Consider the following 27,406-nt stretch of genomic DNA (forward strand, 5'->3'; position numbering starts at 1 on the left):
CGAGCTCTAGGGCGCATAGGCTTCGGCAGTTGCAGCTCCCGGGCTCTAAAGCACAGGCTTAGCAAGTGTGCTTAGTTTGCAGCACACAGGCTTAGTTGCTCCAGGGCATGTGGGATCTTCCTGGAGCAGGGATGGAACCCGAGTCCCCTGCATTGGCAGGCAGTTCTCTGGCTGCTCACTGCCAGCGTTCTCTTCACGCCCTTCTTCTCCTCCCCAAGCCTTTTCTCTGATCTTCCTTGGAGCCTCACACACCTTAACAGTTTGCTCTTCATTTCTAAATGAAAATTTCACTTATTTTTGCCTTTGCTTCCCAAATCTGATTGGTTGGTTCTGGGTCTGGTTTTTGTGTCTGTCCTTCATGTTTGAATTTCTGATCCTAGGTGGTTTCACATCTTCCACTGCTGGGAGAGTCTTGTCCGTCTCAGGCCCCATGTTACATTCTGGGGAGCCTAGGGCTCCCGGCTGTGGGGATGCGGGACCTCTACCCATCTTAGCTGGCTGCCCCCAAGGCCCGGCAGGGGTGGGCGGGAGGCCAGGCTCCTGGAGAGGCTGGGCACATTACTTATTTCATGGGCAGGACATTGCATGCCTCGGGCCTTCCTCATGTTGTCGTCAGTGACTTGGGGTCCCTGTGAAGCTGCTCCAGGAGCCGCTACGATCTCAGTCAGGCCAGAGTCAGAGGGCAGCATGGCCGGATCCTAGTGAGGGTCTACCTCCTGGCCTGCAGTCGGCTGCCTTCCTGCTGTGTCCTCCAGATCAGTGGTCATTCTTCCTCTCTGTACAGGGACCCTGGCCCCATCCTGGGGGCCCAATCTCCTAAGACCAACCCCACTGAGGATTTGGCACAAACTCTAGGCCCCCAAGAGGGCGTTTCCTCAGCTATCCCAGGGCTCCTTGCTTTGCTGCAGGTTTCACTGGAGACCCAGCCATCCAGACACTGGCCCTTCTGCTCCTGGAAGGGAATCCGTCTGAGTGGGGGTTTCAAGTGGACTTGTGTAAACTGGGGCAAAATTCCCCACCCTTTACGTTTGTATTTGTGGCTCCTCTATTCTCACTGTGATGTAGTTAACTGATCTTCCACTTGCCCCATATAAACCAACCCAGTTCTTATCTCCACTTCAATTCTCTTACCTTGTTTCCCACCTCCGTTTCTCCTGAGCAGGGCGTTGCTACTCCCTGGCTCCCTCCCCAAGTCGTGCGCCTCCTTTCCAGACACCCAGTCGTGCCTGTCCCTTCCCAGACACACCCCTCTGACAGACTGGACACCACGCTGGCAAGTGGTTTCATTTTCCTTTATTTTTTTTAAAAAAGCCCCTAAGTTCTATGGCTTCCAGGAAGCATCAGAGAAACGGAAGTGCCATTTCTGTACACTTTGTAAAGCCAGACCTAGACGCACGCACCGCGAAGACGCCCCAGCTGCTCTGCCCGCAGCTCGCAGCCCCAGGGGACCACTGGGACCGCACTGACGGGGCTGCCCGCTCCACACACACCTGCGGGGCTCGGACGGGCTTTAAGGCGCTTGTCTCCAGGCTCCGCCGGCAGCGCGGAGCGACACAAAAAGCCCGCACACGCGCCGCCCACGGGCCTCGAGGTGGCTGCCCCCAGCCCAGGTTCAGGCCGGCGGCTCCACCGACAAGTGCACAGGACCCCTGAGGGCCGCGCCTGCCGGCCCAGGCTTTGGTGCAGCATTTTGGTTGGGGGCCGCCCCCATCCCGCCTTCCCCTCCAGTCTGGGGAGGCCCAGGGCGGGCTCACCCCCGGCAGCAACGCCCCGCAGCGCCCCCTCGAGAAAACGGCCTTTGGATCGAGGGAGACAAGCTGGACTTTATGACACTAACGGGCGGGCGACGGTGCCGGCGGCCGCTCTACTCACTCAGCAGACGCGGGCGGGGGCGCAGGGCAGGGCAGCCGCTGTGGTTTCTCTTTTCCTTGTTTTAAATAGTTAATGCTCTCGGAGGGGAGGACTAGACACAGGTGTAGAAATCTCGGCCAAAGTCTTACGTGAAGGTCGTGACCCGGCGCAGGGGGCAGCAGTGCTGCCGGCCGGCAGTCTGCGTCCGGCTGTGGCCAACGCGGCCATGGACAAGCTGGCCCCGGGGGGCTGCAGCGGGAGGATTCGGGGGTCACTGCCCTGGGGTCACTTGTGTCGCTGTAGCGATTTTCTCTTTCTCCTTTTGAAGAAACAGCAGCACCTGGAAGGGAGACGCAGGCTGGAAGGGGGCACAAGCTGCGGAAGGGGTGAGGGTGGAGGAGGAGCAAGGGTGAGGACCCAGGACATCCCTGCTTCCCGTCCCTGCCGCGGGCCTTACTTTGTGTCGTCAGCCACCTCCACCTCTGCAGGGGCTGTGATGGGGGCATTGGAGTGCCCTGCGGTGGGGTCGTCGGCATTCAGCTCCCCGTTGGTGGAGTTAAGTGCCTGCGGGGGGCGGGGGTGGGGAGTCATGTAGGCCCCGCCTGACACCCCCCACCCGCCTACACACACACACTTTGGTGCGGTCCTTGGCCCGGCACTCACCTGGTTTTTGCTGTAGAGCAAGGCTTTCTCTCGAACCTGAGGCTGCGCGGGCAGGTCAGAGTGAGCCGTGCCGATGGGTGTGGGCTGCAAGGGAGCCAGAGGCAGCTGAGGCTCAGCTGGGGGCCCCTACCAACCACTCTCACCTGCCAGGGGCCCCTCTCGTGCCAGCCCCCTCCCTCCACGTACCAGGGGCTTCCCGGCCCAGTCGTACTCGTAGTCAAACACGAAGCCGCTGCGGTCAAAGAGATCGGTGAAGAGCTTGCGCAGGTAGTCGTAGTCCGGCTTCTCGAAGAAGTCTAGGCGCCGCACGTAGCGCAGATAGGTGGCCATCTCCTCTGCAGACACCAACAGAGATAGTGGAGGTCCGGGACGGGGGCACTGGGCAGGGGTCTGCAGAGCAAGGGGGCGGGGGTATGTAGGGAGACGACTCTCACCTGGGAAGCTCTCACAAAGCACCTCGATGGGCGTGGCCCGCTTGGTGTCCCCGATCTTCTGGTAGCGTTCCTTGAGCGTGTCGGCCTGCGGGGGAGTGCAGTCAGCACCTTGGCCCCCCCGCCCACCCGCGGGAGACCTCCCACCTGCCCACCCGGCCTGGCCCACCCACCTTGAGCCCCTGCCAGGGTAGGCTGCCGCGCAGAAAGTACATGAACATGTGGCCCAGCGCCTCCAGGTCATCACGGCGACTCTGCTCTGCGGGGGACAGCAGGTCAGCTTGGCCCTCCCAACCACCATCCCCTGCCCGGCCCACACTGCATTCACTCACCCTTGCCCAGGTGCGTGTTGATGCTCATGTAGCGTGCCGTGCCTGTCAGGCTCTTGTGCTCACGGTACGGGATGTGCTTCTTGGTCTCGGGGTCGATGTACTCCTTGGCCAAGCCGAAGTCGATTATGTGGATGGCATGCTGCCGCTTCGTGCCCGGCCGCCCCACTAGGAAGTTCTCTGGCTTCACATCGCGGTAGATTAAGCTCTTGGTGTGCACGTACTCCATGCGCGTGATCTGCCGGTGCGCGGGCGGTAGGTGGGCCTCAGCCCGCCCTCTGCGCCCCCCACTTCCGCCCCACCCCGCCCCTTCCGCCCCAGCCCGGCCCGCACCAGCTGGATGGCTATCATGAGCACCGTCTTGAGCGTGAACGTGCGGTCGCACAAGTCGAACAGGTCCTCTAGGCTAGGCCCGAGCAGCTCCAGCACCATGGCGTTGTACTTCCCGCATGGGCCAAAGTAGTAGACCTGAGGGACGCCCTCTGCGGATGGAGGACACAGACTAGCGCGGTGCCCAGGCGGGCTCCCCCGGCTCCCCCACACCCGGCCCCGGGGTACCTGCGGCACTGAGCTGCTTGTAGAAGCGGTACTCCAGGTGCAGCTGTGGCGCCCGGGACTTGATGGGCTCCTGGGAGGGACGAGAGGACGCATGGGCGGCACGCAGGGTGCAGGCCTGCCCTCCTCCCGCCTCGACCCTGGCCAGGCCCATCGGGACAGCTGCCGCTTGGGGCTAGGGGCAGGGCTTGGACTCACCAATTTGATAGCTACGTATTCATTTGTATAGAGATTCTTTCCTGTGGGAGAAGCAGCACGTCAGGCCCGCGGGACTTCCAGCCCACGAGACCGCGCACCACCCACCCCTCCAAGGGGCATCTCCTGTTCCCCCGACAGCCCTCCTTACGCTTGTCCCCTCCTTTTCCGGTCTGGGAGGGAAAAGGATGCCCGCAGGGGCTCCCCCCGGCTGTGAGCACCCCCACCCATCCCCGTCCCCAGGCCAACCCTGCCTCTGCCCACTGGGGGCTGCTGCCCTGTCCTCAGCGGGATCCTTCCCGCCAGCACGCCCACGCACTCCAATTTCTCCCATCTAGAAGAGTGAACACAGAACAGAGTCCTGGTGACCCCAAGGCCTTCTTTAGCTCCGGAGACCTGGAGGAGACATCCATACCACCCCATGCCCCGTCTGTCCCCAGATGCTCTCTGAGCCCCCATCCACCAAGCCATTTGACCAGCACTCTCCCCTCTCAGTTCTAGGGACCCTCGAGGGCGCCCCCCAACCCGCGCCCTGCCTGTAAGTCCAGACAGTTAAGTTGTGAACGTCTGCTGGACAAGTCCCACCCCCTCGCCGTGGAGCAAGGGTCCCAGGCCAAGCCCCTTCCCCAGCCTGAGGCTTGCCACACAAAGCCGATCGGGAGGAAAGTAACCTGCATCCTTGGCTTAGAAACTGACATGCCTGGGGCAGGAGGTCTCCCGTAGCCCCTCACCAGCCACCTGGACCTCCAGGTGTGCATGGAAAACCAGCTACTGTGCTCAACCTCATAAAACTGCAAACACAAAAGCTCCAGAACCCCTGCCCTGGCCAGCTTTTCACCTGCTAGTTCCCACCCTTGGCTGAGCCCCAGACAGCGCCCAGGGGTGGTGGCCTGTGTGCATACCCAGCAACCTGCCGCACCCTCTGGGGCCTGAGTGCCAGCAGGCCCCATGGTGTGCTTTGCCCCCAGGAGACCTCACGCTGAATCACCCCGCTGCTGCACCTTGCTTCTCAGACGGTCCAGTGTGGGAAGAGGCCTCAGCTAACCCCCCATCCCCCTGCAGTGGGACAGTATGAATGACCAAGGTGCTGGGCCCACCTGCCCCACCCATGGGGTGGCTGAGACACCAGTGTGTAGGACCACACAGGCAGAGACCAGGGCCCACATGCCTGTTAGTCAGCTCCCTCCTCCCCCCATCCTGGGTCTCTCATCACTGTGGCCCCCGCCTGGGGTCTTCAGCTCAGCCCCTGCTCCTCCAGGGCCTCGGTTTCCACTATGGTGCACAGTCAGCTGGTCCATTTCCCCAGAGACCTGACAACATGGCCCCCAGTTCTGCAGAGGAATCACGCCTTGGGAATTAACTTCACAATGCGTTTAGTGCTCAGCATAGTGCGCATACCACCTTCGTTAGGTTTATCCTGGAGGCACCTGGAGGGTAGATTTCTAAATGTTTCTTTGACAACTGTTGCTCCAAAGGAGAAATACAGCTGACTCATGCTGGTACACCCAGCAGCCTTACTACACTCACTCCCTCCTGTTTACTGAGCGGCTACCCCGGCCTCCGCACATGCAGTCAGGCTGTCTGCATGGTCATGGTGCTTCTTCCTGCCCCATCTTTCCACATGCGGTCCGTTCACTCTGGGACCCCTCTTGCAGCCTCTATTCTTCCATTCCGATGAGTAAAAGACACCCGTGGGCAAGGAGAGAAAGCCTCCATCTAGTCCTGGTTGTCAGGTTTTGAGTAAAAAACAGGCATGCCTCATGTCCCCCAACATTTTATTATGAAAGCTTCAGATACAGCAAACTGGAGAGCCGGGTGCGCAAAGCCTGCGCCCTTGCCACCAGGCGCATCAGCTCACAGTCTGTTCCGCTCTGCTGCACAGCTGCACGGTTGTCACCTGTTCATTCTCAGATGCATCTCAAAAGTTGTAGACCTCAGTCCCCTGTTCCCTAAGTACTCCAGCCTGCAGGCCACCTTTAGTCTGTACTTAGTCCCTGTCTTTCCCTTGAGAAGCGACATTTATCATTGAAGAGCCCTGCATCTGATGAGCTCTGTGCCACCCCACCCTGTCAGGACAGAGCGCATCCCACTCACCTCCCAGAAGAGGCCTTCCTTCAGCAGCGCATCACTTCCTGGCCAGGTCTGCTGGCTTGCCCTGCCCTCCACACCCTCAGTCGCCTGGCCGCTGGCTCCTGGGAGGTGTCTGTTTGGGTCTCACGCCCAGTTTTAATTGTACCGCCTGTCTTCTGACTGAGCCATACCCTTTTCCTGCGCCATGGACACTGGCATTTGGTCCAGGGGTGCTCTGCAAACAGCACCTCCCAGTATGCAGCTCACCTGCTCCTGCTCTTAACAACACTTCTGGATGTTTAAACTTCGATGATGTCTAACTGGTCCCTTCCAGTAAATGGTGATCTTATTCTATGTCTTGTGGTAGAAACCTCATGTTTTGCCATTTGTGAGCTCCGGGGTTCAGCTGAGTTGAAGATGAATGTGTGGTCTGTGCTGTGCACACATGCATGCGGGCATCTGAAGTCCGTGGTTACAGTCTCCCCATGGACCTCAGGTGTTCTGAGCTCGGCAGAGGGTATGAAGAGTAACAGTCTGAGAGACATGGTGAAGAACAACTCAGGCGGGACACTGTGAGCAGAAGGGAGATGCCAGGGGCTGCCCAGGGCAGGAACAGGGTGCAGGCACTGCATCCAGGGCATGGAGACTCCCCAAGCTCCCCTGCATTTGGCTGAAAACCCAGAGAGCCCATATATTGGGAGGGGGTGACTCCCGCCCTTAAATAAAGTCTGCTCTTGGGCCAGCCTATCAAAGCTGCAAGCCAGCCCCTCATGGATTCAAGATGAGTCCCCAGGATGAAGCATAATCCAGACCTCATGGGTGCTATCCACGTTGTCCAACATAAGATCAAACATCAGTACACATGTGAAAAATGGAACAGGACAGTAAGGAGGAAAAACAGAATCAAAGGGACCACAGACACTGGCATTTAAAATAGACACTGCAGACGGGAACCCTCCTACACTGCTGGTAGAAATGTAAGGTCGTGCAGTCACTGTGGAGAGCAGTATGCAGGTTCTTCAGAAATCTAAAAACAGAGCTGCCATATGATCCTCCAAATGGGCATATATCTAATGAAAACTCTGAATTCAAAAAGACACATGCACCCCAATGTTCACAGTGGCACTGTTCACAGTAGCCATGATAGGATGCGGAAGCGACCTAAATGCCACGGACAGATGAGTGGATACAGAAGATGTGGTACATATATACAATGGAATACTATTCAGCCATAGAAAAGAATGAAATAATGCCATTTCCTGGTGGTACAGTCGATAAAAACCCACCTGCCAATGCAGGGAACACAAGTTCCATCCCTGAGCCACAGTGACTGGAACCATCCGCAACAAGAGACGCCCCCACAATGAGAAGCTAGTGCACCGCGAAGAAGAAGAGCGCCCGCGAGCCTCAACCAGAGGAAGCCTGACGCAGCAAGGAAGACCCCACAGGGCCAAAATAAATTTTTTAAAAAGATGAAAAAAAAATGTCTATATGTGTAAATAAATCACTCTGCTGTACGGTAGAAATTAATACAACATTATAAATCAACTATATGCCAATTAAAAAATGACTAAGTATATTCAAGAATTAAAGGAAAAGATGGGCAAAATTAACAGATGGAAAAATCTCAACAGGAAAAATAAGAGGAATCAAATGGAAGTGAAAAATATCATGTATGAAATGAAAATTTCAGTGGATGTACCTAATATATTATAGATGCTGCAGAAGAAAAAAAAGGATGAACATACAATAAAGAAATGCAAGCTCTCCAGATTGAAGAAAGAAAACAGACTAGGAAAAAACTCAAAGGAACTTGAGGGACTTGTGGGCTAGCATCAAACACTCCTGACAGGCTTCTCAGGTGGCTCAGTGGTAAAGAATCTGCCTGCCAATGCAGATCCCTGGTCCAGGAGGATCCCACATGCCACAGCAACTGAGCCCATGTGCCACGACTGCTGAAGAGCACGCACCCTGGAGCCCGTGCTCTGCAACAGGAGAAGCCACTGCAATGAAAAGCTCACACACCGCAACTACAGTGTAGTCCCAACTCACTACAAATACAGAAAACCCCAAACTGAAAGAAGACCCAACACAACCAAAAAGAAACAATTAAAACAACACTCCTAACCGTATGTGACTGGAGTATGAGAAGGAGAAGAAACTAAAGTAGAAAAAATATTTGTAGAAATAATGGCAATCCTTTCCCAAATTTAATAAAGAAGGAAATGGCAACCCACTCCAGCGTTCTTGCCTGGAGAATCCCAGGGATGGGGGAGCCTGGTGGGCTGCCATCTATGGGGTTGCACAGAGTCGGACACAATTGAAGCGACTTAGCAGCAGCAGCAGCAATGCAGATCCTACAAACTCAATCCCAAGCAGGATAAATAGAAAACCATACCTAAACAAGGCAGAATCAAAATCTGAAGCCAAAGATAAAAAGAAATCTTTGGGGGCTTCCCTGGTGGTCCACTGGTTGGGACTCCACTCTCCAATGCCGGGGATACCAGTTGATCCCTGGTCAGGGAAGATCCCACATGCCACGGGGCAACTAAACCTATGTGCCACAACTACTGAACCCACGATCTCAAGCCTGAGAGTTGCAAATACTGAGCCCTGCACACCCTAGAGCTTGTGCTCTGCAACAAGAAATCACTGCTACGAGATGCCCATGCACTCCAACTAGAGCAGCGCCTGTTGCAAGAAGAGAAAGCCTGTGCCCAGCTTCCTGAAGACCCAGTGCAGGCTAAAAAAAAAAAAAATTGAAAACAACCAGAAAACAAGACAAACGATACACAGAACGAGGCTCGGCATTAGTCACTGGGGAAAAGCAAATTAATTCCATATTAGGCACCATTTCACACCCACCGACATGCTCAGAATGGAAAGCCAGCAACCTCAAGTGCAGAGGCGGCTGCGGGACATCCAGCGCTCTCCTGCGCAGCCTGCAGGGTTTAAAGAGGTTCCCGGCTCCGGAAACCAGTCTGGTAGTCCCTCATAAGCACTTACACTCTAGAAGAGCGCCCTGGGGCGGTTTTATTCACAACACCCCAGATCTGGGCACCGGTCCCTATGCAGGACGAGAGGAGAGAGGAACCCAGAGTCACTTAGGCAGGCGCAGGCAACCAAGTGACTGAGCAGCAGGGGCGGGCGGGGGTGGGCCCGGGAGCCACGCCGACACCGCTGGCGCTCCAGCCCCGACCAACCTTTACACACGAAGGGCGCAGCACCCAACACAGCGGTGTTCTGTGTCTGGGTTTCAGAGCAACAACCGAACCTGGATTCTTAAAAGGCATTTTTCTGCTGAAATTACCCAGACCCGTGCGGTTCAGGCTGCTGCCCCAAATGCCAAGGGCAGGACCCAGGGGTGCGAGTGCATGCGCGTGTCCGTGAGAGCAGGTGCAGATGCTCCATGGGCAGCAGGGCTGGGTCTCAGCCCCTGACGGGCAGTGAGCGGTGCAGGCCAGGCTGGGGGGAACCCTTGGGAAGTTGCAGGAGGGGATTCCTGTGTCTCCCCCGCCCACACCCCTGCCATCAGCAGCCTGGCCCCGCCCTTGAACCTGGAGCCCTAGAGCCTGGGCGGCAAGGCTCTGCTGGCCCCACTCCAGCGACCTCGCAATCTGCCAAGGTGCAGACTCTAGCCGGGCCTCCACCCAGCCCCATGACACATTTGACACTGGCAACAACAGCCACGAGCTGGGCAATGACCACCAGACAGGGACTCGGGATCGCCCAGAGCTCAACCAAGGGCTGTGCAGGATACGCCCCTGGTCCTCTGCTCTGCCCCATCGGGTACCATGGGCCAGGAGCCCCCAGCACAACTGCTCCTTCCCGGGGGGGGGGGGGGGGGGGGGGGGCAGAAGCCCCACGCACTTACCTGTGTCCCGTCCCCACGACCACCCCCGGGGCCCCAGACGTGATCACGCGGGGCTCACCTAGCCGGAGCTCCCCGAAGTTGCCACAGCCTATCTTCTTCCCGACCCGGAAGTTGGGGCCCACCATCAGGACCCCCGAGCTGGTCCCCGAGCTGCGGACGCTGTGGCTGGCCCGACCGGCGGCCTTGGACATTCTCCGGCCCTCCTCCGACTCCCCTTTCCCTCCTTTCTTGTCAAAATCCATAAGTTTGTGGTACCCTGGCCTCTCCACGGTGACTCAGCTGCCGTGCAAATCCGGCTCCACGGAGACCTGCGGTCGCGGCGGCTCTTCAGGGCTAACACCCCATGGCGCCCGGCGTGCTCCGGCTAGTGGGACGCGGGCGCACACGAGGGCCTGGCCGCAGCGCTCATCTCGGTGGCCTCCAGGTCGCACACGGGGGGAGGACTCATGCTGCTGATGGGTCCCGGGGGCTCAAATCTCGTGGCTCTCAGCTGGAGGAGAAACAGAGGCCCGGGTTAGGAGGACACGCGCCTCCCCGTCATGCGCCCCGAGGTCCAGAGCACAGCTTGGCCAGACCTGGGACTGGGCGTTCACTGCTGGTGGAACCTCCTTCTGGAAAGATCTGAGGCACTGGTGCAACCTGGAGCCTTCTGGGGGCTGAGGGGTGGGAGGTCCAGGCCTCTTGAGAATCCCACGTGCTGCCTGCCCCTGCCCCCATCAAGGGCTGCAGGATGGCTGTGTGGGCAGGGGAGATGCCCAATCGAGTGACTGAGGTGCCGCCCCTCGCACGCGGCACCAAGCCCTCAGAAGAGGACAGACGCAGAGCAGTACATGCAGGGGCCTCGGAGACGGGCCCCACCATTGACATGGGGACTCCAGAGACGCCCCTCCCTCCCCCACCCAATGTCCAGGGGACATCGAGGTCCCTGGGCCTCGTTCCAGGAGCTCGTGACCCTGTGGTTAGGTGGGTGACCCGCTGCTGCGGGCAAGGAGGGGCTGTGGAAGGCAACACCAGCCTGGCTTCATTTGGCCCAGCGGCCCCCTGCCTTGACAGGGCTGGCTGGGCACGTGTTGCTGGGGTGAGTCCGACCTGGCCTCGCCAGTACAAAGCTGGGGTTGTGGACGGGATGGCAGGCACCCCCCATAGTCCCCCAGGTTGCAGGAGAAGCAGCCCAAACCAGGGGGTGCGGACACATGGGGCAGGTGCCCTGAAGCAACCCAGGCTGTGTCTGTGGTGTGGGCTCCTCCCCCCGCACCCCTTCCTACAGCCCCGTGCAGACCAGTCACCCTGTGTCTCGAGAGAGGAGGGTCTCCCCTGCCAGCCATCCCTTCTCTCAGCCACAGTCACTGCACCCTCCAACAGGCCTTCCACCACCTCCTGTTCTCTCACACCAAAGTCACAAAAATCTCTCTAGAAAGAAAACACTAGCATCCTCCTCTAACACCTCCCTAGCCCCCCTCGGGCCCAGACTGGCCACTGTGAGGCTCACAGCTGTGCCCCTCCCTACCAGGCACTCAAGGGCGGGCACCTGGTGAAGGCCACGCCCACTTAACAGCCAAGGTGAGGGGAGGCAAGGCCCGAGTCAGCTCCTGCTCAGAGGGTAGGGTGGACCAACACCAGGGCCCTGAGGCTTCAGCAGAATCAGCTCTGTAGAGCCTGGTGCCCCAGCCCCTAAACGGGTGCTCACACAGCCTCCAGCGCTGATGGATGGAAGGGCCAGGCAGCCCCCTTGTATCACTGACGGCACAGGTGCCAAGAACAGGCTCCAAAGGGGGGACGCCCTGGCCACGTGCCCAAAGACAGGACCACAAGCTGGTAGGACTGAGGCCAGGGTGCTCACACACACATGTACACGCCAGTCCCCACTCGGGCACAGCGCAGGAGAGTCCCAGACAGGCAGGAGCCCAGGCTTCAGGCCAAACCTCACTGCTTACAGCTGGCAGCGCCCACGCTTCCCAAACACATGAACAGCGTGTACAGACAATCCGACCCCAGCCAAGACCCGCGCACCCAGCTCCACCGCTGCTCGGGTTCCTGGTGGCCACATCCGCCCCTGTGCTAGGGCCCAGCCTGGGGCCGTGTGAATGCGGCTCTTACTACCAGCAGCATGTGCCGCCGCCTGAGACCAGTGCCCTGGCACCTGTGGACGACACACCCATCACTGGGCTCAGGGGCGCTGGCCTGGCCAAGCAGCTGCTGCTCTGCCTTGACCTCCCATCTCCATTGGTTGCGCTGTGGGAGACTGGCCGGAACCACCACAACGCCAAGGGGGATCAGACAGCCCGGCAGGAGTGACCAGAGGGAGGGAGGGGCCTGACCGAGGAGCTGGGGGCTCAGGACAGAGCAGGCTGCCCACCCCCCTGCTCCACAGGCTGGCCTCCACCTCGAGGAGCCATGCTGAGCCCCACTTGCCCACAGTTCCCTGTGGGGGGAGGCTGTTCAACCTCAAGGATTTGGGAGTTAACTGTGAACAGCTGCTACAAACTTACAAGAAAATAACTATATTAAAAACATTAATATGCAGTAGAGAGCAAACGACTAATAGGGACCTACAGTAGAGCACAGAGAACTCTACTCGATACTCTTCAATGACCTATACGGCAAAAGAATCTAAAGAAGAGTAGGTATGTGTAAACCTATAAGCAGTTCACTTTACTATATATCTAAAACTAACACAACATTGTCGATCAACTCTACTCCAATAAAATTTAAAAGCAGACAAAACAGCCAGCAAGCCCACTGCGGTGGAGACTGCATGCTTGGTTCTGAGCCCCTGGGACATCTTTATTCACATCTGGAGACGATGACCACGGGGGGCTTACAACCCCTTCCAGAGAGGACAGATCAAAGGCTCTTACTAGACCTTGGTTTCGGAGAAGGCAATGGCACCCCACTCCAGTACTCTTGCCTGGAAAATCCCATGGACAGAGGAGCCTGGTGGGCTGCAGTCCATGGGGTCACTAGGAGTCGGACACAACTGAGCGACTTCACTTTCACGCATTGGAGAAGGAAATGGCAACCCACTCCAGTGTTCTTGCCTGGAGAATCCCAGGGACGGGGGAGCCTGGTGGGCTGCCATCTCTGGGGTTGCACAGAGTCGGACACGACTGACGCGACTTAGCAGCAGCAGACCTTGGTTTATGCTTGCAGAGTTGTGCTACAATCACCTCTGGTTCCAGAATGTTCCATCCCCCAAAAGGAAGCCTGTTCCCATCAGCAGTCACCCGCCTCAGCCCCTGACAACCAGGAACCCACTCTCTGTGTCCGTGGATCAGCCTGTTCTGGACGTTTCCCACCAGTGGGATCACACCCTGCATGTCCTTCTGTGTCTGCTTCTCTCACTGAGCATCGTGTTCTCAGGGTCTGTCCACGTGGTAGCCATTGTCAGGGCTTCTCTTCTTTCCGTGGCTGAGGGATGCTGCTGGGTGTGGAAGGACACACTCACCCATGGAAGGACACCAAGCTGTGTCCACTCTTGGGCCACAGTGAACAGAGTGGCTACAGTGCTTCTGCACAAGTTGCCACGTGCCGTCCCCCTCCCAGGCACTACCTACGGCTAGAATGGCAGGGTCAGGCAGAGGCTCTAGCTCAATTGCTGGAGGAACTGGAGGCTGCCTTCCGTCAACTGTCCCGCTCCCACCGGAGTCCTCCGCTGCCTCGGGGTGGTTCTGATCTGCATTTCCCCAATGGTCATGCTCCACCTCCAGATACATGCCTTCCCTAGCACTCCCTGCCCCCACCCAGCACTAGACACACTCCTGTGAATCACTCACTGCCTGTGGGAACAGCACCCACAGGGGATGGGCTGAAGGGCTGAGGGTCTTCACAGGGAGGCGGGACAAGGGCCTTCCCACCTTGGGAGGAGGTGAGCCCAGAGGCCAGAGTGCAGCCTGGCTCAGAGCAGCTGGACACCTGACTTCATGGGAGCTTGTGCCCATGACTCAGTAACATGCCAGTGTGGGATTCCTGCAGAGTGAGCCCATGCCCTGCAAACATCAGGGTACCTCCTGCTCCCAGATAACACACCTGCATGGGTAACCCTCCTTTCTCTGAAATCCTGCCAGATTCCACAAGTGGATACCAAAAGCCCCCTACCCCCGGATAGACACTCAGAGGTGGTTTCCTGCCAGATTTTCTTTCCTGTCGGAAATTAACTAAAACACAGGTCCGTGCATGCACCCCCATCCACAAGGTGCACCAGAGGGGGCCGCAGAGCCCACGGGAAGCTCAAAGACAGCAAGGAGACACCAGCATCCTCCTGTCTCCTTGCCCGAGGACACTGCGGGCACTGCCACCAGGTGCCCCTGCCCACGAGCAGCAGAGGGAGAGCCAGGGAGTGTATGGCTGGGGCAGGACACTGCAGGGCCCTCACCCAGGGGACGGAGGAGCCATGCGTGGAGGTCTGGAGGGACAGCGGCCCAACCACGAAGACCAAACATGGGAACAAAGTAGGGGAGGGGAGGGCTGGAGACTGGGGCTCAACTTCCTGGCCAACAAGATATGGGTGCATCCGCGTCGATGGAGGAATGGTGGGCAGGGGCCTTGCAGTCCCCCATGCTGCTGCTGTGACCTACTCATCCCACACAGGCAGGAACTGAGGTCTGGGTCCCACTTTGTGCAGTTTTTATGGGGCAGCATCACCAAACATCACTCTGCCCCGATAACACACACAAGGAACCCTCCAGGAGACCTCACTTGCCTGTGCCCCAACCCCAACTCTCCTGGAGGCCCTCCCCGGTCAGCAGCACAGGGTGCCCAGACCCCTGGCGTCCTGCCCTGACAGACTCCATTCTGAGCCGTGACCGCTGGTCCAGGCGGGTCATGCTCTCAGCCCCACCCCGAGATCCAGAGCGGCCTCGGCACCTCTGTCTGGCCTCCAGCTGCAAACCTTTCTGAGCCCGCAGAGCTGCCTTCTGAAAGCCGCAAAGCTGAGAGGCCTGCGCCCTCGGGCTGGCTGGGAGGTCTCCAGGTGCAGGACATGAGGCCCAGGGTAGGGACTCTGCCCCCGCAGCCCCTCCTCCAGCGCTGCCTCTGGGGACCCCGGTAATGCCCAGTGCCTACTGTAAGTGAGCCTTTGCACCAGGAGCGCCATGCTGGCCCCCATGCCGTGTCCCTGGGGTCCGGTGAGCAGCACAGGGACAGCGACCAGGCCTGAAACTAGAAGCTGTGGTGGGTGTGCTGCCCCAGCCCAGCCCCCCAGCCCATGTGGCCCTGGCAAGACACCAGAGGCCCGCCCCATCCGTCAGGCCCTGGACAACAAGGCAGGCGTGTGGCCACCACGAGGTCACCACCTGCAAGGGACAGTGGCCACCAGGAGACGGGTGAGGAGTCCAGACCCTAACCCTCCCAGAGACAGGACGCCAGTGCCTACTCACCCCGTGAACAGCAGCTACCACCCACCACACCATAGGGGTCTTCCTGGGTCCTGTCTCGGGACCTCAAGGGGGACGGCCAGAGCGAGTCACCCACTGGCCTGAGGGGTGCAGGAACGACAGAGTGGACACAGGACTAAAAGTGAGCTCAACGCTGCCAGGAGTCGGAAGTCGGCAGGTGCCCCGGCCCACCTGGTGAACCAGGAAGCGGGTGTGTATGATGTCAGGACAGGCGCTAAAACTCATGGGGGGAGGGAGGGAGCCCTACACCTGACCTGAAAGCAAGCCAGTCTCACCCCACCAGCATGGCCCCCAGCTCCTCCCTCCCAAGGGCACCCGGACTCACTCCTCACTCAGGGAAGGCCCTCATGGTCAACTTTAGCCCCAGGCAGGCAGGGCTCCCAGCCCACCCCCAACTCCCCCAGCAACCCCCGGCCTGCCTTCCAGCTCAGGGGGCTTACCTGCTGCGTTCTCCTGGGGGTCCTCCATCTTGTCAGGGCCAGGGCCAGGCCCCCTGGTAGGGGCCCCAGGAACCCCCTTCTCTGACCGTCTCCACCCAGTGATGTCACAGTCCCCACTGACATCATGGGCACAGCCCTGGGCCAGAATCAGGATGCATCTGGAGCAGTGGCAGCAGCTTCCCTCCTGGGGGTGGCCCCACCACACTGCGGGCTCTGCCGTGGTAGCCACCTGGGAAGCGCAGGGCTCTGGGATGACCCTGACCACAGCCTCCCTCAGGCACCTCCAGATACACACGTCCCCCTCCTCAGGCTGAGCCTACTGACTTGTGTAGGCAGGGCCTCCCTCCAGGAGTCACCCAGGCCCTGGGCCCGAGAAGCCACGAGAACCCCAAGCGCCAGATTGTGGCACCTACGCACCACTCCCTGAAAGGGACTCAGGCTCTGGAGATGCGCCAGCCCGGGTGGCCGCAGCCTGGAAGCCTGAGGTCACCGACAGTGTTACCGCAGAAAGAAAGGGACTGGGCCGAGAACGGGGACCAGACCCCAGGACAAGGCCAGCGTCCAAACGATATCAAGCAGAAACGGTTCACGACACAGGATTTACGACAAAGGAACACAACCCTAGATAAATGGGAAAGGAGGGGGCACCCGCCAAGCAGGGGCTGCAGCAACCCTGAGGGAAAGGCCCTGTGCGAGGACATGCAGGGTTCACAGAGAAAGGCAAGGAAGACGGTCAGAGCTCACGCTCCGTGTCATGAAGAGCAGGTGTGGGCAGATGTGCAGGTTCAGCCAAGTTACAGACGAGCCCAGAAGGATGTGGGACTCTGCACTTTCCTGCAGCTTTCCACGGACTTAAACACATGCATGACAAACCCCGTGGCCCCAGCCCAGCACACAGCAGGAGCTTCCATGGTGGGGGCGGGGTTGCTGGACATCAGGAATGGGTGGGTCCAGGCCATGGGCTTGCTGGAGTGACCAACAGCTCACTCCCTGGGCACACTTGAAAGCCCCCACAACTGAGAGCTAAGAGAGGGATGTGGAGAAGAGGGATCGGGGAGGGACACAAAAGGCGCTCAAACGCCGCATAACGCCTGGTGAGAAGAGACAACTGAAGGCACGGAGCCGGGGCTAGGCGGCCACACGGGCCACAAGCGAGAAGACAGGTACACATACAGAAATGGCTGTACCCCCACAGGAGGGCCGGCGACTGGCAGAGCCCGGGGGCCTGGGGCAGAGAGGACGGGGGAAGCGCGGACCCTGGCTGAGGGCGATGCACCAGCACCAGCCCATCAGCTGCGACGCGAGTGACACTCAACGGAGGTGTGACCCACGGGGACCCCAAACTGACCCACAGACTCACTATAAACCTAACATTGCTCTGAAACAAGAGTCTATTTAAAAAACAACCTCCACCACCTCTGGCAGCACCCCCCAGACCCCCTCTCCCTCTACACAGTGCCAGGTGGGCACACTCCTGCCCAGGACCTTTGCACCCGCAGCCCAGCACCCACCCAGCCCCTCGGCCTCCACCAGAGCACTCGCCATGCCACCAGTCCAGCAGGCACCCGTCCCAGGGACACAGTGGGCACCAGGCAGGAGCACAGCTGCTCCTTGGCGTCGGGGTCCACAATCCCCAAAGCAGAGCAGGGAGGCCAGGCGACACCCTGGCCAGAGAGAAAGATGGAGCCCCAGCTGAGCACAGGGCGGGGACACAAGCCCTGAAAATGATGAAAACGTGGGCTCTGGGGCCAGATGACAGGGAGACGCCTGATGACCTGCAGGGCAGCCTCCATGGTGCCCTGTGCCTGCCCCAGGCCCACTGGAATCCTGGCTGGCCTCTGCTAGCAGGTGCACTCTCCTGAGCTCAGAACGGTGGGGAGGGGGATGGGAGAGCTGGGCTGGACCACCCTCCAGAGTGTGTAGCCTCAGCCCAGGGCAAGGGGCTGTGCGGGCGGACACATTAAAGACATTAAAGGGCCAGAGCACCTGCAGACCCACCAGAAAACCACATGCCCTGTCTCCCCATCTTACCGGAGCTGGCCGAGCATCACTCACCCACCCAGCTCCCCTGCTGGGGGAGATGGCTCCTTTAGTCTGGACAGGTCCTCAGAGATCGGCACATCCTAGACAAGGACCCAGCCCTTCTGCTCAGGACTGATGGTGGGGGGAGGACCAGCACCCGCCCACCACGTGGGATCCGGTGTCCCAACTGGAGCCTCCCCAGACCTGGTGCAGCAGGGGGAGGGCCAGGCCAAGGCACAGGAACACAAGCCCCTGGGAGGATGGCTTCACTCCTGTGGGCGCAGCTGGAATGGTCTCTCTCCCCAAGAAGGAGGAGACCCACGGCCGCTCCCAAAGGGGGAGCAGAGCACAGCAAGCAGCCAGACCTGCCTGTTACACACCCATGGTGTATGGGGGTTTGGAAGGACGTCACTGACGTGTGAACAGTGCCCACCGCCTGATTCTGAATGAGTTCTCAAAACTTTCCCACGCTTGGCCGAAACACCCATTTTCCTCAATGCGTGTGTGTCTTTTGCCCCTGAAAAACACCGACGACGGGATGCGATCTATGGTAACACGCGGCCAAGGCACCTGGCCCCGTGGGGCTGCAGTCCCTCCCAGCACCCAACACGCCTGCTCAGAGAGGCACCAGGATGGAAGACCCCGGGCCGGCCTGGGGGTCTGAGACGCCAAGGGGCAGAGCCACCCTGGCCCAGGTCCTCTGAAGGGCTGGAGCTCCAAAAACTGCAGGGCAGCGGGAAGACAGTCTTCCAGAAAATGGCCAGGGTTCCCAGGCTTGGAGGAGGCAGAGACACTATGACCAAGGGTCAGACCCTATAACGCAGGACAGGACGCAGAACCTGGAGAGGGAGCCTGCAAGGACGGGGACAATCAGGACCCTCCTCCACAGCAGGCGGCACAGAAGACGAAGCAGCCACCGTGGAAAAGACAGCAATTCCTCACAAGAGTCACCACTCGATCTACTCAGTATCCACCCGCGGGAACCGAGAACACATCCACACAGACCCGTGTGCACAGCACGCAGGCATCCACAGCCGCTGGACTCACGACCGCTACGCGGCCCACACAACCCGGTGAACACACATGTCCCTCCACATGGGAGTGTCCTTCAACCAAGAAAAGGGGTGACGCCCTGACATTCATTACCACGTGGAGGGACCCTGAGAACACGATGCTCAGTGAGGGCAGCAGACACAGAAGGACCCACAGGGTGTGAGTCCGCTGATGGGAAATATCCAGAACGGGACGATCCACAGACAACATTGTGGGGTAGTGGTTCTTGGGGGCTGTGGTTCTTTTGGGGTGACAGATGTTCCGGAATTGATTTTGGTGATAGTTGCACAACTTGTGAATATACTAAAACCACCGAGGTCTCCGCTCCAGTGAACTTCACGGTCGGTGAGGTGTATCTTAATTAAAGCCAGTGCAGCGTGTGGCATCACAATAAAGCTGTCAGGAAGGGCGTGGCGCTGGGCGCGCAGCCCAGAGCAGGGCTCCTCTGTCCAGTGTGGGTCAAAGTCCGACCCTCAGGCAGCTGCCAGAGCCACACCTCCCACTCCTGTGACAGATGCGGTAACCATTCCAGACAGGAATCAAGAGGTATGCACCCACAGGAAGAGAAGCCAGGGAGAAGGCGGGGAGGGGAGGAAGGAGAGCTTGGTCCTCCCCAGCAGCGCTGGCCCAGGCTGAGGGGACACAGAACTCACCCACTGCTCGCCCAGCGCTCTTCAAACTAGCCAGGGCGGCCACCCGGCTCATGCTTACCCGCACCCACCCCAGGCTGCCCTCCCCACCCGAGCCACCCTGCTGGCCTCTGGCCCGTCTCTATCCATGAGCTGGCAGCAATCCAACCTTGGTCCCCCAGATTGGCCATGAGCTGGGGAAAAACCCCTGGCTGAGAGGCTGCATCACAATCACCAGATGCCCCACCTGTCCCCAGATGCTGGCTGGAAGGACCACCACCGGATCGCAGAGGTTCCACTCCAACCCACCAGCGCCAATGTGGCCCTGAGCCCCAGACGGACGGGAAGAGGACGCCAGCCTGCGGTGGCCAGACGCAGATTAAACACCAGACGCCCAGCAGACAACAGAAGGTCAGATAAGCAATGAGTTAACCTTTACTGCAAGTGTGTCCCACATGCCACCCGGGGCAGTTTATGCCAGGCGACTTTCGATCGTTTGTAGGAACTACAATTGCGCCTGCCGCCCCACGCTTTATCAGCAATATCTGGCCACGCCTGACAGCCGTGCCGACAGCCTCCCGGCAGGACTCAATCCCCAGGGCCCTGATGTTTTTCTACTCAAGCTCTGTATTTGTTAAAATAGAGTGTTTCCAATGAAAATTTAAGCTTCCAAATGGTGATAAGCCACACACACCCAAATATGAAGGATGTAAACTATCTCAACAGTAACCTCTCACACCAACTACGTGTTTGGCCGTTTCTCAGATACCCCAAACTAAATGAGATAACCAGGTCACCTGTTTCTTTCTACTTTCTAACCAGCATACTGCCCACCATCCACGTAGCTCTCATCCTGTCCGTATCGGGGGCAGGGGCTGTGGGTCTTGACAGATACGTCTGCCTCCAAAAGACTCGGGACCACTTCCCCCCAGGGCACCAGCATGACCATTTCTGACTGGGAAGTCGAGGCCAGGGTGTGAGAGGCGCCAGGCATGCCCTATAGCCTGCCTGGGTTGGGGGCACAAGTCAGGGGCACAAGCCAGGGGCACGTGGGGACTAGCCAGGCTGGAGCTTCTGGGCCAAGGGTCTCATCATAGACTCCCCAGGCCGGTCACACAGGAAGCCCCAAAAGCCCAGCCACAGCCTGGAGACCAGAAATAAACCAGGAGGGACCGTGCGGGTCACCCTTGGGCCAGCAGGAGAGCGGCCCGAGGCAAGAGCAGGGGACACTGCCCTGTGGGGGGACCTCAGCCAGCCACCACGTCCAGTCCACAGGAGCAGTATCCCTCCTGACCTGCTTCCACAGACTTCCTGCTCCCAAGGGCAGAGGCAGGGGGCTTGTGGAAGCCCAGAGACAGGCTCAGGGAGGCCCTGAGATGGGCACCCGCAAGCCCCTCAGCTGCAGCTCACTGCGCACTGCAGGCTGGTGGGAAACAGTGAGGTGGGTGCTCACTGGACCCGACTGCCTTGACACCGGGCAATGCCTAGACATTGTCCCTATGTGGCTGCCCTCGAGAATGACCTGCTCCAGCGCCCACAGGGCGGAGGGGACAGACCCGGCCTAGAGAGCATGTCCCTGCCTACAGCTTCAGAGGAAACAAGCCCATGTCCCGGGGCCGGCAGGTGGAGGGAGGACTAGGCCTGGGCAAAGAGCCCCACAGCTGCTCCCTGCTGGTGTGAGAGTAGAGGCCAAGGCAGGGCACTGGTGGAGGGCACAAGGGGTCCTGGAAGCTGCCAGTTCCTCAGGTGAAGCCACACAAACAAAGGGCTGCCAGGCCAGTGGGTCTCTATGGGCGACTCCTAGCACACGGTGTGATCTGGTTCCTATAAGATGCCAGGCTCCCAGTGTGGGCCCTGGAATAACCCCCAAGCCAATTCTAGAACCCACAAGGAAGGGAGCCCTCAGGGCTCTGCACTCTAGGCACCAATCCCATCCCTCTGTTGCACCCCTCTTCTCTCTCAAAGCCCTTGGTCTTCCCAGAATTATCTCCCTTGGATTCTTCATCTCAGCCTACTCCCCATCCAGCTGCCCCACACGCAGCCCCACTGGGTCACCCACCAGGCTCCCAGAGAGCCCTGCCACATGCCCATCAGCTGGGCCCTGGGACTGCAGTGAGCACGTGGGTCACTGAAAACTCTCATTGAGGTTCCATGGAGGCTGTGGGTCCCACAGTGAGCAACACTGCCCTGCAACCCTGCCCTGCAACCTGGGGTGGGAACAGCCGGACCTCCAAAATGGGGATCATGCTGGATCACGCCAGGGGTGATGTTTAAGCACAGCTTTTTAACACTCTGAGGTGTGTCATGAACCAACACAAAGTTGTGACGCATGAGGTGTATCTGTTTCTACCTTTGAAGAGTGATGCCGTGACCCAGGACGAGACAGGACACTATTTGCACCTGGGCGCCCCCGCCCTCCACCTGCTGGAGAGACTTCCGTTGCCTTTCCACTCACGCAGAGGCACTGCCAGCGGGGGCGCTGGCGAGAGCAGCCCTGCCAGTGGTGAGCTCAGGCGCAGGGACACCTGGCTGGCGCCCCCGACGCACGCACTCACGCACACACGTGCGCATGTGTTCTGCAGGCTAGATCTATGCAGCGAGGGGAAGGGCTCGCTCTCCTTAATTTAAGCTACCTGGCTTCTGCCACTCACTGAAAGGGACTTACAGGAAAGCTGCAGACACCTGGGCAAGCCAGATCAGTGGACCATCCTGGGTGCCGAGGGGACAAGTGGGGTTCTGAGAAGGAAACGCCGCCATTACCCCCTGCCTGAGAATCCCACCGGCCATCTGTATGGACCCCCACATCACAAGGGGATGTAGGTTCTGCCAGGAGCTCAGTGGAAAATGGGCAGGACTGAGGGGCTGAGGCCAGAGGAGCCGGTCTTCCCACCCTCAGCCTCTTGCTCAGGCTGCATCCAGTGGGCAGAGAGGGTCCTGAGGAGCACAGGCCTTGGCAGAGTGAAGGTCCTCCTCCTGGAGGTCACTTGGGCCTCGCTTACTCATATGTAGAAAGGGAGCTTGGGGACTCGCCCAGCAAGGCCCCCAAGTGCCCAAATAGGGTGGGGCAGGTGCAGAACTGCTCAAAGTGGGACCTTCTGCACCACCGGGCCTCGTTCCCTGACCAAGCAACAGAAAGAATCCCGACTCGTGGCTTAGCGTGCACCTGCTGCCTGGATCACAACAGCAAGGCCCCCATTCAGGTACGACAACCCTGGAGAAACACCCAACACTGATGGTGACCACGACCCAACCCGCATATGCAGCTCCTTTACAAAAGCCCTTTCCAGGGAAACCAACGGTTCCCCCCACCACGCTGACCTGCCCGACACCCCCCAGCCCTGCTGCCAGCTCCCCGCCCCCCCCCACCCCCGACTAAGGCCTTGTAAAGCCTCTCTGTAAGGCCTCTGTGGTCCTGGGGGGAGGGGGGCAGGTCTAGAAACTTTTCAAGACAGAGACCAAGCCCCACAAGAGCCCTGAAGAGAAACGCTGCACCTCTGAGGCAGCCATGGCAAGTCCATCCAACGAGGCTTTCCTGGTGTCCCAGGCTGTCCAGAGGACATGCCCTGCCCCCAGGTACTGCCTTGTGGGGGCTGGGCCCTCCCTGAGCGCTACCCACCAGTAAATCCCCAAGGCTCAGGTGGCCCCGCGGCTGTCCGGAACACCTCTCAGCTGGCTGGCTTCCCTGGAGCTGGGATGAACAGATAGGATGCTTTCAGTTTATTAAAAAAGAAAAAAAAAAAGAAAAAAAACCCTCACATACTTCCTCTTGCAACCCAGAGGTAATTACTAGGTAGTTAGAAGGAGGAGGTGGTTCAGATGGAATCAGAAGCCGCAGTTCAGAGGAGTCTATGCTCACAGGACCTGCTGTCACAGTTCAGAGCCAGGTGACTAGATGCCTGTCCCCAACCCACCTCAGAGAAATGAGAGGGATCCAGAATCAGATGGGAAGGCCTGACAGCAGGGGGGTCAAAAACCAGAGCCCTGCCCAATGCCCGCTGCAGACCTTGGGGTCTTGCCTATAGCTGGGGTGGAGGTCCAGCCAGCTCCTTCCAGATCTCCTTCCCTCTCTCCACTGCCAGATGCAGCAGACACAACTGGCCCCCCGAATCTGGGAGCTGCCCCCCACCAGCTAGATTCCCAGCCCACACTCACCACCCCCATTCCATTCCTCAGAGGCTGGGCCACAGATACCACCGCAGGGGTTGAACTAAACATCTGGGGCTCCAGAGACAATAAGATGGGCCAGTAAAGTCTTGTCTAGCCCTGTGTGTGCTGCTGAGGGAGCTATAGTCAGCCTGCCCTCCCACCCCCACCCCAACCTCTGCCTGCAGAGCCCAGAGCAGGCCACAATTCGGTGGAAACACAGCAGATAAAAACAAACTCCTGGCAACGACCACAAACTTCCCCCAGCAGCTCAGTCTGCTCCCCTCGGGGGCCACATCTAGCCCCCTAGCGGCTACCCCCTTCCCTATCAGAGCCATCCTCCCCCTCAGATTCGTGTTTCCCCACTCATCCCTCACACCCTGAGCCAAAGGAGGCCCTGGGGGGGGGGTCAGGAAACGCCAACTGAGCCTGTCTATGTCCCTCAGGGCAGGGACGAAGGTGCCCAGAAGCCCCTCAGGATGGATGTGTGGACACTCCCAGGAGCTCCAGACACTGGCCCGGCCTGGAGCCCCCTATTGAGGGGGCTGGGGAGAGAATGCTGGACCCCACCTACGTGCACGGAACCCTCCAGGCCGTTTCCTGCAAACAATGCCATCCGGAGGCCAAGGGATAACCCAGCTGCCCAAAGCCGGCCCAGGACGACGCCCCGGACGTCAGGGCAGGGCTTTCCCTCAGGCCCCCAGCCCGGTCCTGAACGCCTCCCCTGAGAAAACTGGGGCAGAGGGAGCAGGGGAAGCGCAGGACAGGGAGGGGGTGGTGTGGCTGCCGGGCACGCAGACGTCGGCCCCCCCTCCTTCATCTGAAGTGTTTCCGGAAAACAAAGCCGGTGGCGAGGGCGGAAGGGGGAGGCGCAGCCCGGCGAGCGCCGGGAGTTCCTGAGCGTCCCACAACAGGTCCCCCAGCCCAGACCCCTCCTGCTGTTCCCCTTTCCTGCCCCCAGCTCCCCCAACATATCTGCAGGGCCACAAAGGGGCGAGTATGCGCGCCAGCGTGGGGAGGACCGACGGGCCCAGCGGAGAAGACTGGAGGGGTGGGAGGCCAGGGGGAGTGGGCAGTGGGCTTGAGCACTGCGGGGGCAGTGGAGTGAGGTGGGGTGGGGCTGAGGGACGGACAGGCCAGCAGTCAGGAGTGACGAATCCGTGGAGAACACTGAGGTCTGGAGTGAGGGAACAGTAGAGTGTGGAGTGAGAAATGGAGGAGGAGGGGAATAGTGAGGTCAGTAGTGTGAGGATCTGTAGGGAGTGAGAAGTGGCAGGACCTGAGTTTGGGAGTCACTGGCAACGACAAGGTCTGGAGTGCAAGGGGGTGGGAATGAGGAGTTGGGTCGACAGTGTGGGGATCACTGGGCTACAGCGGCAGTTGGGGTGGCCGTGGGGGGTGCAGTGGGGAGTGCAGGGCTTCACAGGAGCAGGTCCACATTATGGGCGTCTGCGAGATCCGGGGGTCCGAACTGCGGGGTGTAGGGGGTGCGGGGTCTGAGGAGTCTTCGAGACATATGAGTAGAGGGTCTGGGGGTCCGCGGGGGTGGGGCCGCCGGGCCAGGGCGCGTGTCCGCCGCCGCCAGCGAGGACGCGCGCGTCGTTACCTGACAGCCTCTGCCGCGGCCGTGGCCCCGGGGCCGGACTGGGCGGCTCGGGCTCCCTCAGCAGCGCTGCGCGGACCCCCGCTCCGGACCCTGTTCGCGCTCCGGCTCTGGCTCCGGCGCCCGCTTGGGTCCCCGCTCCCGCTCCCGCGCCGCCGCCGCCGCCGGCCTCCGCATGTTGGGCGCGGGCCGTCCCCGCCGCGCGGGCGCCCGGCTCGCCCAGGTCTCACAGCGTCGCCCGCGGCCCGCGCTTACGCCGCCAGCGTCGCGGGGGAGGGCCCGGCGTCCACTGCGCAGCCGCTGGCGGCCTTGGGGCGCGCACGAGACGTCACCGAGGGCGGGGCCTGGGCGGGGCGCCCGCCGCTTTGCGGCAGCGGGTGACGCCGCGCGACAACCGCCGCGCTTTGCGGCCGCTCCAGGGTGGCCGGGCCACAGCCCGCGGGACTACCGGAGGCCCGCGGCCGTGAGGACACGCAGGGGCTGAGAAAGAACTGGGCCCGAGAAAGAACCGGGCCCAGTCCACCCTCCCGAGAGGGCGGGGCTCCCGCCGCCGCCGACCCTGGCCCACCCCACCGTTGCCATGGTGACGCGTGACCGGTCGCTCCGACACCGCCCCACCGCGCTTCTGTGACGTCAAGGTCTCGCCACTTGACGTCACGGCCGGGCGGCCCCGCGGGGCGTGGTAGCGCGGGGACCCGCCGACTTCCGGGGCGGGCGGCTGGAGTCGGGTGGGGTGGGGCTGGGAGCGGCGAGGGTTGTAGGTGATGGGACGGCGGCGGGGCGGTGCTTCTCTGCGTCGTAAGAAGCGGTGACGTCAATGAGGAGCCAAGGAGGGGGTCACCCAAGGTCCTGGTCCAGCTGGGCCTTCCGGCCAAGCAAGGGCCCTGGCACGCAAGCTGGCACTCAACAAGTGTGGTCTGCAGAGTGCTGGCTCACGCACCGTGTCAGTCAGGGGCGACTGGCAAGGGGCCCGCAGTGAGACCCTGCTCCACCTGGAGCCTCTTCCTGCGGGAAATTTTTACGGTGGAGGGAGACTCATCCACTCTCGTCTTAGTATTAAGTGCCTGCTAGCGGCTCTCGGAGAAGGCAATGGCACCCCACTCCAGTACTCTTGCCTGGAAAATCCCATGGATGGAGGAGCCTGGAAGGCTGCAGTCCATGGGGTCGCTGAGGGTCGGACATGACTGAGCGACTTCCCTTTCACTTTTCACTTTCACGCATTGGAGAAGGAAATGGCAACCCACTCCAGTGTTCTTGCCTGGAGAATCCCAGGGACGGGGCATCCTGGTGGGCTGCTGTCTATGGGGTCGCACAGAGTCGGACACGACTGAAGCGACTTAGCAGCAGCAGCAGCGGCGGCGGCGGCTCTGAGACTAGAATGGTGAACTAGACTGTTGGCATGGCTTCCCAGCGGGTCCTCAGTCCTGAGCCCGGGGGATAGACAGGACAGAGACTAAATAGACATGACAGTTTCAGGTGGTGTTATAAGATGGCTTGGAGCAGAATGACCGAAGGGCAGACCCTAAAGGCCAAAAGCTAGATGTGGCACATGGAAGGAAGATTTCCGTGGTCTCTGATTATCGTCCTGCTGTCCCGCAGCCACAAGCGGGGAAGGAGAATTAAACCTGAGGGGAAAGGAGGAATGGCAGAGCTGTAGAGCTGGCTCTGCCCCACTTCTCCTCCTTCAGCCCCCCCTTGTAATGTCGACACCTCCAGGAAGCCCAAGTCACGTCCCCGTGTTGTCCTTTCTCAATTGCTCCTCACCCTCTCCAACCTGAACCTTACCTTCGTTTCAAATTCACCTCCTCCACCAGCCATGCTAGACCAGGGACCACATTTCTTGCTCACTGCTGTGCCCACACACAGTATAAACTCAGTCTGTGTGGTCACCATGTGTGGTTCATTTGTTATGAACGAAATAACAGACGACTCTAAGGTCCTTCCAGATTCTGGGAGAGCCGGGAATTGTATTTCCTCAGACTTTCTGGCCCCATCTGTCCTCTTCTCTTCACTCTTGACATTCAAAAAAAAAAAAAATCTGCTCTCCAGTGCTCAACTCCCAGAAGAGCAGGGGGCATGGTAGCCTCTCCTCCAGAGGTGTTTGAGCCATAAACTTGAGCGCCAGCCTTGCCTCTGTAAAATGCAGGGTGGCTTG

At 59.7% G+C, this 27,406-nt stretch overlaps 1 protein-coding gene and 1 long non-coding RNA gene across 4 annotated transcripts; one reads left to right on the top strand and one right to left on the bottom strand.

The window, feature by feature from the left end:
- Nucleotides 1–1,278: 1,278 nt before the first annotated feature.
- On the bottom strand, nt 1,279–25,498 carry CSNK1G2 (casein kinase 1 gamma 2). Of its 3 annotated transcripts, none has more exons than XM_025292713.3 (12): nt 25,255–25,495; nt 10,027–10,458; nt 4,028–4,068; nt 3,833–3,902; nt 3,608–3,756; nt 3,278–3,512; nt 3,119–3,204; nt 2,949–3,033; nt 2,701–2,849; nt 2,515–2,598; nt 2,309–2,415; nt 1,279–2,191 (listed from the first exon to the last, which is right to left on the bottom strand). In XM_025292713.3, the coding sequence occupies exons 2-12, from the start codon at nt 10,208–10,210 to the stop codon at nt 2,137–2,139; spliced, it is 1,245 nt and encodes a 414-aa protein (XP_025148498.1). In that variant the 5' UTR covers nt 10,211–10,458; nt 25,255–25,495; the 3' UTR covers nt 1,279–2,136. The 3 variants fall into 3 exon arrangements, 2 of the variants coding, with proteins under 2 accessions (XP_025148498.1, XP_025148499.1); XR_003111406.3 differs by having other exon boundaries at nt 2,726–2,849; nt 25,255–25,498; XM_025292714.3 differs by lacking the exon at nt 25,255–25,495 and having other exon boundaries at nt 10,224–10,318.
- Nucleotides 19,331–20,140, top strand: LOC123335210. Its single transcript, XR_006553607.1, has 3 exons — nt 19,331–19,422; nt 19,763–19,916; nt 20,008–20,140. It is a non-coding gene; the product is annotated as an uncharacterized LOC123335210 (long non-coding RNA).
- Nucleotides 25,499–27,406: the final 1,908 nt, after the last annotated feature.

This window comes from Bubalus bubalis, chromosome 9 (assembly GCF_019923935.1).
Source record: "Bubalus bubalis isolate 160015118507 breed Murrah chromosome 9, NDDB_SH_1, whole genome shotgun sequence".
Taxonomy (NCBI): Eukaryota; Metazoa; Chordata; class Mammalia; order Artiodactyla; family Bovidae; genus Bubalus; species Bubalus bubalis.

What these genes read in the sequence shown, in the direction of transcription:
- CSNK1G2 (XM_025292713.3), bottom strand. Translation starts at nt 10,210, where the DNA reads ATGGATTTTGACAAGAAAGGAGGGAAAGGGGAGTCGGAGGAGGGCCGG. An exon ending in TACCCTGGCAGGGGCTCAAG is followed by an intron (nt 3,034 to 3,118) that starts GTGGGTGGGCCA and finishes ACTCCCCCGCAG; the next exon opens with GCCGACACGCTCAAGGAACG. An exon ending in ACTGGGCCGGGAAGCCCCTG is followed by an intron (nt 2,599 to 2,700) that starts GTACGTGGAGGG and finishes GCTCCCTTGCAG; the next exon opens with CCCACACCCATCGGCACGGC.